This window comes from Myotis myotis, unplaced genomic scaffold, assembly GCF_014108235.1.
Source record: "Myotis myotis isolate mMyoMyo1 unplaced genomic scaffold, mMyoMyo1.p scaffold_m19_p_14, whole genome shotgun sequence".
Classification (NCBI taxonomy): Eukaryota; Metazoa; Chordata; class Mammalia; order Chiroptera; family Vespertilionidae; genus Myotis; species Myotis myotis.
Window position 1 is genome coordinate 454,024 of NW_023416318.1, and position 13,605 is coordinate 467,628.

At 43.4% G+C, this 13,605-nt stretch overlaps 1 protein-coding gene across 8 annotated transcripts in view; it reads right to left on the bottom strand.

Annotated features, from left to right (window-relative positions):
* Positions 1-13,605, bottom strand: part of KDM3A (lysine demethylase 3A) — a 59,088-nt gene that overhangs the window by 8,365 nt on the left and 37,118 nt on the right. For 5 of the 8 annotated variants that reach the window (XR_004971759.1, XM_036333896.1, XM_036333894.1 and 2 more), the window contains 6 exons: positions 12,955-13,150; positions 11,067-11,239; positions 10,460-10,696; positions 8,247-8,418; positions 4,865-4,952; positions 4,062-4,192 (listed from right to left, as the gene is read on the bottom strand). Coding sequence is in view for 7 of the 8 variants with exons in the window: in XM_036333896.1 (XP_036189789.1) it covers positions 4,062-4,192; positions 4,865-4,952; positions 8,247-8,418; positions 10,460-10,696; positions 11,067-11,239; positions 12,955-13,150 (997 nt within the window). In the remaining variant the exon portion in view is untranslated. Of the gene's footprint in view, positions 1-4,061; positions 4,193-4,864; positions 4,953-5,050; positions 5,400-8,246; positions 8,419-10,459; positions 10,697-11,066; positions 11,240-12,954; positions 13,151-13,605 lie in introns of those variants that run through there. The other 3 variants (XM_036333897.1, XM_036333895.1, XM_036333898.1) reach the window with 2 other exon arrangements.

A 13,605-nucleotide genomic window follows, 5' to 3' on the forward strand; every position in this document is an offset into this window, starting at 1 on the left:
TTATTGGAATGAGGACAGAACCACGTTAAACTTGTCTTCACAGGCCCACCTATCCAGGCAGAGACTGGTAAAGAAAGATGAGAAGCCCAGACAGTGCGAGTACCCACAGCAGATGCTGGTGTGTGTGTGTGTGTGTGTGTGTGTGTGTGTGTGTGTGTGTGTGTGAAGCCACAAGATCACACACTTGTCTCCTATGCCCAGTTCATCCAGCAGAGCCCATTAGAGGCAGTGGAGACACCTCCAAAATAACACAGCGGGGCCAGTGATCATTAGTAAAAAGGTAGTGCTAGGAGCTCACTAAACCAGTTCTATACCACCCACCATAAACCCATACCACAGTGGTAGTGCCCCGTAACCAAGATGAGCTGTTCACAGTGAATATGTAGCATTTTCCTTAACCAAAGTGGCGCTGCTTCACCTCAAGAGAAAAAAAACAAAACAGAACAAAAACACCTTGTACTGTAACACCATCAGCTGGAAAAAAATAGAAGTACCCTACCCATCACGTCTCTAAATTATTGAGAATAAAACAGCATCTAAACAAAAGAACTCTTATCTCAAATGCACAGGCAGATAAATAATGTCAAATACCTTGAACAACCACAGTAACATGGAAGTACAGAAAGAAAATGAAATGTCTCCTGACATTAAACTCAAAGTCATAGAAGAATGTGACTTAAATGACAAGAGAATTTAAGATTGCAGTTGTGAAGAAGCTCAGTGAGATACAAGAGAACTCAGAAAGGCAGTTCAATGAACTCAGGAAGAAAATTAGTAAACAAAAGCAGCACTTTACCAAAGAAATTGAAACTGTAAAAGCAAACCAAATAGAAATTCTGGAACTGGAAAACTCAATAAATGAGATGAAGAATGCATTAGAGAGTACCAGAAACAAAGCAAACCAGATGGAAGAGAAAATTAGTGAACTCAAAGATAGGAACTTAGAAATGACCCAGGAGAAAGAAGAGAACTAAAAGTTAAAAAAAAAAAAAAAAAGGAAAGAAAAAAAGAACTTGCCGAAACCGGTTTGGCTCAGTGGATAGAGCATCGGCTTGCGGATTGAAAGGTCCCAGGTTCAATTCCGGTCAAGGGCATGTACCTGGGTTGCGGGCACATCCCCAGTGGGAGATGTGCAGGAGGCAGCTGATCGATGTTTCTCTCTCATCGATGTTTCTAACTCTCTGTCTCTCTCCATTCCTCTCTGTAAAAAATCAATAAAATATAAAAAAAAAAAAAAAGAAAAGAAAAAAAGAACTTGCCCTGGTCAGTATGTCTCAGTTGGTTGAATGTTGACCTATGTACCAAGAGGTCACTGATTCAATTCCCAGTCAGGGCACATGCCCGGGTTGTGGGCTTGATCCTCAGTAGGGAGCATGGAGGAAGCAGCCTATTGATGTTTCTCTCTCATTGATGTTTCTCTCTCCCTTCCTCTCTAAAATCAATTAAAAAAAAACCACTTTAAAAAAAGAACTATGATAATTATCTGATTCCATAGAAAGAGCAACATAAGGATAATGGGGATGCCAGACGGAGAAAAGGAGAAAGGAACACAGAACCTACTCAAAGAAATAGTTAATGAGAACTTCCCAAGCCTTAGGAAACATATGTCAAATAGCCAAAACAATCTTGAGAAAACAGACAAAGTTGGAAGTATCACACTACCTGATATCAAACTATAGTACAAGTCAGACAGAGAAAGACAGATATCATATGGTTTCACTTAAATGTGAAATCTAAAAAACAAAATAAATGAGCAAAAAAACCAAACTCATAGATACAAAGTGATGGTTGCCATAGCATACTTTAGGAAGCAAACAATTTTTTTTCATGAATGGAAGAGGATTGGGGGACTAGATAAAAAAGGTGAAAGGGCCTGGCCGGTGTGGCTCAATGGTTGAATGTCAACCAATGAGCCAGGAGGCCATGATTCGATTCCCTGGTTGGGGCACATGTCCAGATTGTGAGCTCAATCCCCAGTGTGGCGCATGCAGGAGGCAGAAGATTGATTCTCTCTCTCATCATTGATGTTTCTATCACTCTCCCTCTCCTTTCCTCTCTGAAATAAAAAAAAAAAAAAGGGTGAAGGGATTAAGAAGTACAAATTTGTAGATACAAAATAGTCATGGATATTAAAGCACAGCATAGGGAATATAGTCAGTAATCTATCTATATATATAAAAGCCTATGTGACTGGCCAACCGGCTGGAGCTGTCCCCTGGTGGTCAGTGCACTCCCACAGCAGGAGCACCGCTCAGCTAACAGATGGGCACCAAATGCCGGGCTCATGGCTGGTGAGCGCAGCTGGAGTTGTGTGAGCCTCTCCTGCAGACACTCCCCCTGGGTGCCAGAGTGGTGGCGGCAGCAGGTGCAGCGGGGCCAGGATCGACGGGAGTGGCGAGGAGAGTGGGCTGGAACCTGACAAGCTGGCGGGTAAGGCCGGGCTGCGGCAGTGTGAAGTCCACTGATCCCCGTGGGCGACTTCGAAGGACCCCACTGGTGCACGAATCTGTGCACTGGGCCTCTAGTATTATAATAACTATGTATGGTGTCAGTTGAGTAGTACATAAACTTATCAAGAGGATCACTTTGTAAGTTATATTAAAACTAGAGGCCCAGTGCACAAAATTCATGCACTTGGGGCAGGGGGTGTCCCTCAGCCCGGCCTGCGCCCCTCTCGCTATCCGGGAGCCCTCAGGGGATGTTCAACTGACGGCTTAGGCCCACTCCCTGGGAAGTGGACCTAAGCCGTAAGTCTGATATCCTTAGCGCTGTCGTGGAGACAGGGGAGGCTCCGCCACCACCACTGTGCTCGTCATCCGTGAGCCCGGCTTCTGGGCTGAGCGGTGCTCCCCCTGTGGGAGTGCACTGACCACCTGACCACCAGGGGGCAGTTCCTGCATTGAGCGCCTGCCCCTTGGTGGTCAGTGCGCATCTTAGCAACTGATCGTTCTGCCATTCAGTTGATTTACATATTAGTCTTCTATTATATAGGACTAGAGGCCCAGTGCACCAATTTGTGCACGGGTGGGGTCCCTCCGCCTGGGCGGCAATCAAGGCCTATGGGGGGGAGGGGTAGACCGGCAGAGGAGAGGAGCCATGGGAGTTTGGCCAGCCGGCCTCCCCAATGGGGGCCGATTGAGGGGGCTGGGTGGCCGGGGGGAGGGGCCGCAGAAGGTTGGCTGTGGGAGCGCACTGACCACCAGGGGGCAGCTCCTGCATTGAGCGTCTTCCCACTGGTGGTCAGTGTGCATCATAGCGACTGGACGACCAGTCAGTCCAATCATTCTGTCATAATGGTCGCTTAAGCTTTTATATATATAGACTAGAGGCCTGATGCACGAAGATTCATGCAAGAATAGACCTTCCTTCTCCTGGCTGCCAGCACCGGCTTCCCTCCTGCACCTGGGACCCAGGCCTTAGCTCTGGGCCGGGGCTGACTCCCGCCTTCGCTCCGGTGCCGGCTCCATGGCTGCCGCCCAAAGGCCGGCCGGGGCTTGCAGGAAGCCAAGCTTTCCACCTGAAGGAAGCGAAGCATCCCATCGCTCCGGCCAGCTCCCTGGCTCTGGCCGGTGCTGCCATCTTTGTGGCTATGGGTGCCGCCATCTTTGTCGTGGAGTGATGGTTAATTTGCATATTACCCTTTTATTAGTATAGATATCTAACCACTGTGCAGTACATCTGAAATTAATATGGAATGTCAACTGAATTTGAAAAAAAAAATAAAGTAAACTTGAAATATGTTTTTAACCAATGTTACCCCAATAAACTTAATTTTAAAATTTTGGTAAGGGCTATTAAACTACATGATTTTATAATGTATTAGATATAGAAGAGAAAAATAAAAAATTGCATATGCCCAACAACTACAATTCTGAAAAGGAAATACACAAACATTTGGCCAGGAATGAAAGGAAATATGCAAAAACGAAGCCTACTGCTGTGTTAAGTGTTGGGGTTACACATATTTTTCATCCACCCCAACCAAAAAAAAATTATCAATTTTCCAAACATTTTAATTTGCTCTATTCCATTATAATTTTTTCAAGTCATTTCCTCCTTACCATAAGCATTATACATCTTGGGACCCAGATCTGGCCTAACAAAGTAGTTTGGCAGCCTAGAGGCCAAGTTCAGTTTGCCATCTCTCCGTGTGTACTCCGGCAGTGGAATGTTGGCCATCAGGTCATCAAACCTGGCACAAAACAAAGAATTTGAAAAATAAAGTTGCCTTTCTAATTCATTATTATATGATTTGTTCCTTCTACACAAAAGGGACAAACAAAAATACCTGGCTCATGAAGATGGAGACAGCTGAACGTTAACTATATTCAAAATCAGAATTATAAAGGTTATAATTCTTCCTTCCTTCACCACAAAAATGTATCAAAATGATCTGGAGTATCTCAGACAAAAGATCTGAGCAATGAATTTTCTGGACACTCGGATTTATTTATTCACTAGTTCTGAAGATACTTTTCAAGGTTCAAGCTCAAATCAGGAAAATGAATCTACCAATGTAGCTGCTCATTGTCTAAGGCAAGACATGACTATTATCACATGGAACCATGGCAGTTCTGATCTCACTACTGCCTCAAATTCAGCACTTGCACACCTAAGCTGCCTCTTCTCTGGCAGAGCACTGCAGGGAAAACACGCGGAGCTTTCATTAACCAGATCTAAACCTCAGTATTTATCTCACTTAGAAACACACATCTCCAAAGTTTAAAGAGTAGAGATGAAAAATCAGCCCCAGTAAAACCATGGCAACTTTCATATTTCCCTGAGAACTATTTTCTCACACCATCTCAAAAAAGAATTTATTCTACCAAGTCAAGGACTGAACCATCTACTCCCACAGTCATACCTGGAAGGCATCATATCTCTAAAATCTTCTCCTGGTGGCCAGTCCTTAAGTTTCAACACCATCGGTTCTTTTTCATTTTTCAATCGGTCTGAAAAACAACCAGAATAACTAAATTGCTCCTATTAACTAAAAAATAGACCAAAATAAATGGCAAATTAGCATTTTATGCTCAACAATGCAAATAAAATTTATCACTGTAAAATTTCATAGCCTGATACATTTTGTATATAAATATTTTTAATATTCTCATCCATCAGTTGCTAACTTTTCTACAGTGCCAAGAAATCCATCCATACCCAGGAGGTGGCAAGAGGTAGCAAAATAAAGATCACCAACTCATTTGTATCGGGGCCCTATCTTTTCTAGATGCTTATTAAATTTCTACTCATTCTTTGAGATTTCAGCCACTCCCCTTTGCCCATTACATCTAGGTGGTGTGTTTGACAGTTGTCTCTCTCACTCAGATCCAGTCTCCTCTTGCATACAAAGTTCTGTAAGAAGTGAGCAGCTCCGCAATGAATAAACAGCAATGCACCTTAACAATCAAAGACGACAGGGAAAAACAAACAAACCATTTTCTGAGGCTAGCATGAAATAGAAATGACTTGTCTGGCCAGCGTGGCTCAGTGGTTGAGTGTTGACCTATGAACCAGGAGGTCACAGTTTGATTCCTGGTCAGGGCACATGCCCAGGTTGCAGGCTCGATCCCTAGTAGGAGGTGTGCAGGAGGCAGCCTATCAATGATTCTCTCTCATCATTGATGTTTCTCTCTCTTTCCCCTCCTCTCTGAAATCAGTAAAAAAAATATTTTTTAAAAAGAATTAGAAATTACTTGTTTTATTCAGAGAGACTGAAACTGATGTTCTGTCCAGGGAGACCTAGGGCCAAAAGGGCCCACTCTCTGCCCTACCCTGGCAGATACACATAGAGTTTAATGAGAACTATTTTTGTGTGATAGAACTACTACCTGTTGCAGATAATGCCAAGGAACCAAGACCCAAGGAGCTCTCATTGGAAAAGATATATTTATAATTATGATTAACAGCAATGACAATCACTATTGCACTTCTTGCTGTGTTCTAGTCTCTGCTAAGTGTTTTATTGATTTTTTTACAGAGAGGAAGGGAGAGGGATAGAGAGTTAGAAACATCGATGGGAGAGAAACATCAATCAGCTGCCTCCTGCACACCCCCTACTGGGGATGTGCCTGCAACCAAGGTACATGCCCTTGACCAGAATCGAACCTGCGACCTTTCAGTCCGCAGGCTGGCGCTCTATCCACTGAGCCATTCCGGTTAGGGCTATCTTTTTTTTAAAAATTATTATTGTTTAATAAGGTAAATAGACCTGAAGGTGCCAGGGATTAATGATTTAATCCTTGCAACTAAACCAATATCCCAATGAGATTAAGCCCTTTTTAATATTCTCAATTTTAGATGAGGAAATTGACAGATGTCCAAGGGCATCCAGCAGAATTGGAACTGCAACCCAGGTTTGACTTCAGAGCTTGTACTCTCGAGGGCTAAGATTTGTAAAATGTTTTAGTCAACCAAACACTGTTCCATAACCTAGTTTAAACAGGTGCATTCGGGGCAATAGACAGGAAATCACAGGGAACAGGATATGTTCAGACACCAGCAGCACTTCAGTGTGGGTGGCACACTGTGGGTATGCAGCAGGAACATCACATGGAAAAGACAAGTTTCAGTTGACTCTGGGAAGTTTGAGCCCCAGAAAAATCAAATCTGGCTCATATAACAGTAAGTACATATCCAGTCAGGATTTGAACCCAGGCCTAACTGGATGGCACGCTGTGGTAGCTGTATCACCAGATCTCTTTCTTTCCTTTTCTTTTTTTAAAATATATTTTTATTGATTTCAGAAAGGAAGGGAGAGGGAGAGAGAGATAGAAACAACAATGATGAGAATCATTGATTGGCTGCCTCCTCCACGCCCCACACTGGGGATTGAGTCCACAACCCAGGCATGTGCCCTTGGCCGGAATCAAACCCTTGACCCTTTAGTCTGCAGGCCGACGCTCTATCCATTGAGCCAAACCAGCCAGGGCTCACCAGATCTCTTTCAAAGAACTTGCTGCCAAGACACAGCTTTAGGGTCTGCCTCAGCTGCAAAGAGCTGTCTCACCAGGTTACTGCCCTTCCCAGGCACCAGGATCTAGAAAAAGGGTGGTGGCGAAGGCCCTGACATCCCCCACTTCAGCCCAATCTGTGACAATGAGGGGCAATACTTGCTCCAGGACTCCCTGCCATACTGGCTGAAGCTTTGTTGAGTCTGCCTTGCAGCTGACTCCTTCTCATGCCAGTCCTTCTTCCCACCTCCCTCTTCATTTCAGATAAATATCTTCCATCTGAAACTCCCATCTTGGCATCTACCTATGGAAAACCCCATCAGGTCTTATGTAAGAGGTAAGTATAACTATATTATAAAGTCTGTGAAAGTATGGGCCATGATCTATAAATGTGGGTAACAGGAAATAAGGAAGCAGGAGAGTAAAATCTGAAAATATGTCTAAAAAGAATGAGTGATGAATGAGCATACTAGAATTACTGAGTCTGAAGAATGAACTGGCCGAATCTTCCAGCAGTGTCCCACTGCTGTGCTGATGGAAACCACAGGGCCCAGTGTGCACTTCATGTTCTTGGAAACAGTTTACTGATTGGCCAATCACAGAAAGGGCCACCTCAGCACAGGCCACGCTAGCCTTCTTATTGCTACAATCCCTGCTCACCCACATGGAGTAGACAGTGACCAGGAGACCCTGTATGAAATGAATTCACATTCCCTGGCACCTTCAGGTCTATTTACCTTATTAAACAATAATAATTAAAAAAAAAAAAAGATAGCCCTAACCGGTTTGGCTCAGTGGATAGACCACCACCTGCGGACTGAAAGGTCCCAGGTTTGATTCCGGTCAAGGGCATGTACCTTGGTTGCAGGCACATCCCCAGTAGGGGGTGTGCAGGAGGCAGCTGATCGATGTTTCTCTCCCACTGATGTTTCTAACTCTTTATCTCTCTCCCTTCCTCTCTTTAAAAAATCAATAAAGTATATATATATTTTTTAAAAAAAGATAGATGAAGGTGAGACACACACAACCACCAGCCTCGAGTCATAAGCCCTGGCTTTGTGGTACCCTCCTGCTGGGCACAAGTGGAAGCACCTGAAGGATAGAAACTACAAAATGAACTTGTCTCAGTTCAAAAACATAAACTTTGAAAAAGAAATGGGAAGAGAAGACACTAATTTTAAACTTTAAATCCTGGAAAATGCTGTTGTTGCCACCACAGTGTCTCAGATTCCTGCTCTTCCTGTGCCCCTCCTTTCAAACCCTCAACACCCCTGAAAAGTCTTTAATACGTACTTGGAACATCTTCAAATCCATCCCAGAAATCTCCTACTGTGGCTCCTGTGATGATTTCATTGGTCCTGCAATTAACTAGGTCGACTTCCTGACCTCCAAATTCTTTCCTGAAGGATTCAGGTCTCCAAAGTTCAGTGTTCAGTTTGTGATGCACTCCTGACACCATCACTGGCTAAAGAAGAGAGCGAAGGCTTTAGTTTGAACTCCTCCTGCTCTGACCCCACACCTGTGGCAGCTACTGGCTTGGTCTCTATAGGTCATCTTATCTCAGATCCCAAAGTGCCAGCTTACACTTCTGAGCTCCCACAACATTTCCTGTCTTCATCACTCATCTGTTCCACACATCCCTTGCTCTCAAACTACCTCAGTAAGCTTCTAGGGCAGTGGTTGGCAAACTGCGGCTCGCGAGCCACATGCGGCTCTTTGGCCCCTTGAGTGTGGCTCTTCTACAAAATACCACGTGTGGGTGCGCATGTACAGTGCGATTGAAACTTCGTGGCCCATGCGCAGAGTCGGTATTTTGTGGGAGAGCCACACTCAAGGGGCCAAAGAGCCGCATGTGGCTTGTGAGCTGCAGTTTGCCGACCACTGTTCTAGGGGCAAGGACTCCACTCCCAGTATTCACAGACTACCAGTGCCAAGGCTCAGGGCAGGCAGAAGATGTGGTAAGACAAAGGCCAGCAGGAGAGTCCGGTCTACAGAGGGCACAGCCACTGGCTTCCAACCTGTTGTTGCTAGGCAGGAATCTAGACCTGAGGTTGACAAGTCCTTTAGTTATCTAAGACAAGCCAGAAATCCTGAACTTTGTGAAATCTGACTAAAATATTGGCAATCAGTTCAATTAAAAAAAATTATGTTATTCATGGTCTTGGTCTAAATTCAGTCTGTTAGTGTCATCATGAGCAAATCTTAGTACACAGGGTTGAAAAAAAATGTTTAGAATTTTTTTGTTAAATATGTACATTTTTTCTGTATGGCAATTTCCTAGCCTTGTCCAAGAGGAAAGTATTCCTTCGTGAGGACTCCATTTAGCCCAGAAGAAAAGCCAAAGATTCAGAAAACAAAAACCAAAACAAGAAAGCAGAGGAGCAGGTGTACATAGCCATTCATCTCCTAAACTATCAACCAAAACTTAAGATGCAGTGCACTGGCTAGTGTTCTCAGTGGTTAGAGTATCGGCCCGGCACTGAAGGGTCTTGGGTTTGATTCCTGGTCAAGGGTATGTACCTGGGTTGTGGGCTCAGTCTCTGCCCTAGGTCGGGGTGCAAGTGGGAGGCAACCAGTCAATGTGTCTCTCTCACATCGTTCTCTCTCCCTCTCTCTCCTCTCTCTCTCTCTCTCTCTCTCTCTCTCTCTCTCTATCTCTATCTCTATCTCTATCTCTATCTCTGTCTCTATCTCTTCCTCCTACCCTCCTTTCCACTCTCTCTGAAAAAAAGCAATGGAAAAAAAAAACCCTTGGACAAGAATTTTAAAAAAACTTTTTTAAAAAAAAACTTAAAATGGAGCAATGCTGCCCTGTAAAGCAGACCCCTTGGGGGACTACACATCAATTACAAGATGAACCACCTGGCTCTGGTCCACCTAAAACTGCCTTCAGCACAAGGTTTTAATTCATGAAAGAGGAATACATGATTGTCATAGTTTGTCTAATCCCCCAAATCCCATAAGCCTCCTTGTCATACTCCACTTCTGTTGAGATTTATCACACAAGAATAACTGAGTCCAGGCGCTCTCATCAAAAATCCAGTTTGGCTCAGTGGATAGAGCATTGGCCCAAGGACTAAAGGGTCTGGGTTCAATTCCGGTCAAGGGCACGTACTTCAATTGCAGGCTGGATCCTCGGCCCCAGTCAGAGCATGTGTGGGAGGGCAACCAATCGATGTCTCTCTCTCACATTGATGTTTCTCTCTGTGTGTCTTTCCCCTTCCCTTCCCCTTTTCAAAATCAATGAAAACATATCCTCAGGTGAGGATTAACAACAAAAAATTCAATGACTAGTCAGAAGCAATCAAAACCTCACAAGCCATACTACTCTGCCTTAATAACATTCACCCTAAATAATAAAGTAGAAAAACAGGAGATAAAGTATATACTACTACTAATTGGGGAGAGGGGTGGTAGAAGGGGGGGAGGGATGTCAGAGTCTGCCAAAGGTACCAAGAAGGGGGATCTGAACTGGGCTGGGCTGGGGGAGCAGAGGACCCTCTTACCTGCCCTTGTTTCCAGCACTCCCTAAACACATTCCAGTTGCTCTTGTTATTGGGATCTTGCAAGCACAGTAAGCGATTGTCACATAGCCAGTAGTGAGGAGTGTCAAAGCCCAGAATGCTGGGCTTGATCGTCAGTCCTTGAGGCCTCTTAGATAAATCAGAGGAATTCTTATTTTGCACTAAAGAGGCAAAGATGTCATCAAGGATTTTTGGTGTATTCTTGAGTCCATTTTCTGTCTGAATTTGAGAAAGAATACAAGTCTTAAATGTCATTCCCTACCATCAAAAACTCATCTCTATAGTGGTAGGACAAGTATACATCACATATCCAGAAAACAGTCCAAGCCAGGACCCCAAGACAAAAAGGTAAGTCTCCTTCCCCCACTTGACATCACAACTCACAGAAGTGGGTATAGGAGAAAGTATAACAGGAGAAAATTGCCCAGCCCAGTACTATAACCCCGTGAAGCCCACCTGCCAATCACACAGCCTTCTGCACCCATGAAGAAAAGCCTAGGGTTCAGTTCTACTTTCTGTTTCAATTTTTTTTTAGTCTCATCTATTCACCTTTACTAGGCGGAGTACAAACAGCAAAACAAATGCATACCTTTCCCGTAGAGGAATTCAAGAGATTTCGGAGGAAACCAGAACTGTTGTTGCTTACAGGTGTCAAAATCGTGCTGTTAAAGGTATGGAGGACTGTGCTGGACTTGCTCAAAGGAGGCAGGGGTGGAAGGCATTTGATTTCATTCTTTAAAGTTGGCATCATTGGTTGTTTTTCTAAAAATAAAAAAACATCCAAATGGAAAAGCATTCTGAAATAAAATCTCTTAGTAGTCCTCTATTAAAATTACTTTGGAACCTGTTTTCATTTATTAGAACAAAAAAACTTAACAGGATAAATACTAATGACATTATTTAGACAGGATTCCCAACTGGTATTAAATAACAAAGATCCAATTCCAGGGGATACATGGTAAATGATGTATATATATATATATTTTTTTTGAGTTTTAGAGGACATTTATTAATGCTGGAGACAATAAAATAAGGAAGAGCTGGGGAAATGAGCCTAGGCTGGTCTGCTTTGGCTCACTAATAAGTCAGAGAAAAGGGGGCCTTGGGAATAGGCTCAGGGGGTTTGCCCGGGATAAACTGCCACTGCCCATTGCTGCCCTGGTTGCAAGCCTTGTAGGGACCCTTACAGTTTAGGAGTTGCACGCCTGTGGGGAAAGAAGGAGAGAAGACAAGAAGGCACTCTTGAGAAGGAGGGAGGAGGAGGGGAGGCTAAATGGTATTTTTTAAACTTCTGTTTTCTATTTGTTTGTTCCTGGTATACAAAATACAATTGATTTTTATAAATTAACAATGTAACTAGCAACCATGATAGGAATGTTTATTAAATATATGCTTTTTGATTTTTCACATGTATGATTAGATTGTCTGCAGATATCAACAGCTTTATCTCTTTCTTTCTAATTTTAATATCTTCTTGTTTGCCTTAATGCAACAGCCAGGATTTCCAGCACAACGTTTAATAAAATAGTGATATCAGGTATGCTTGTCTCTTTCCTGAACACAGAGGAACACCGTAAAAAAACCTATTCAACCAATTAAAAAAATTCAATCACTATTTATGATGATTGATGTCAGTTTTATTGCAGAAGCTCATTATAGTAAGTACTAAAGGCCTGATGCATGAAATTCGTGCAAGAGTAGGCCTTCCTTCCCCCAGCTGCCAGCACTGGCTTCCCTCTGGCACCCAGGAACCCGGCTTCCCTTGCAGCCCCCACTTTATTCAGAAGGATGTCCGGTCTAATTAGTATATTACACTTTTATTATTATAGATATTCCCTTCTGTTCCTAAGATTTAAAAAAATCATGAACAAGTATTGAATTTTCCTACTTTTGTCTCATAATTTTTCTTGTAATTTTTGAATGTTAAACTACACCTGCATTTCTGATGCCCTTGTTCATGCTGTATAAGTCCTTTATTGATAGTACTGAATTCTATCCACTTAAATTTTGTTTAGGATCTTTACATGAAAGAAATTGACCTGCAATTTTTCTTTCTTTTAACATAAACAGAAAGCAGAATCATGTAAATTTCTAATCTAACTACCTGATTCCCAAGGCCATATTCTTTACACTATCATCAAGCATAGATGAAAAAGCACAGATAAAGAAAAATAAAACTGAAGCCAGAACACTGAACATTAGACAAAACAAGATCTGTATATAGGATAAGAATAGGAAGGCAAAAAAGTCTCAATCTCCACCTAACTTGCCGTCTATCATCAGCAGTAGCTGTCCTTGCTGGTGCTGCATTTTGGAAACATTTGCACGTGTGTCAGGTCTCACGGTGACTATAGGGAACCACTTTCCCTTCTACACGACCTCTAATTACTCTGTTCTCACAGCAGCTAAGGCTGCCCAGTCCCTCCCCAAATGGACTACAGTTCCCAGGAACCCACAGGAAAGGAGGGAACGCTCACCCTTATTTTCCTTGTTGACATTTCCACCTGTCAGGTCGGCCAGCCAGTTTAAAGGAGAAGCGCTGCCTGGACAGGCTGGCTTGATGCTGCTGGCCGGCTTGGAGGCGGCTCCCCCACCCATGGCCACTGGCTCCACCACCGAGGGGTTCTGTTGGAGCATGGTTCCAACAGTCGGTTTTTCTCCAGCTAAGGAAATCTGAGTACAAAAGGAGAATTTTACACAAGCTGAAAAGTTAAGTTTTCCTTTTCTTATCTTCTCCCTAACAGCTCACCAGTAAGAGAGACAAATACCCAAAACAAAGCCCAGTAACAGCCCTAGACATCACCATGGCTGCAGTAATGTTGCAATAACAGAACAGAACTATAAGGTAAGGGAGACTTTAATTTTTTAGCTTTTATGTATCACTAGTGAAACATTAAGATATGCTAAGAAGCCCTAGCCGGTTTGGCTCACTGGATAGAGCGTCAGCCTGGGGACTGAAGTGTCTCAGGTTCGATTCCGGTCAAGGGCATGTACCTTGGTTGCAGGCACATCCCCAGTAGAGGGTATGCAGGAGGCAGCTGATCGATGCTTCTCTCTCATCGATGTTTCTAACTCTCTATCCCTCTCCCTTCCTCTCTGTAAAAAAATCAATAAAATATATTTTAAAA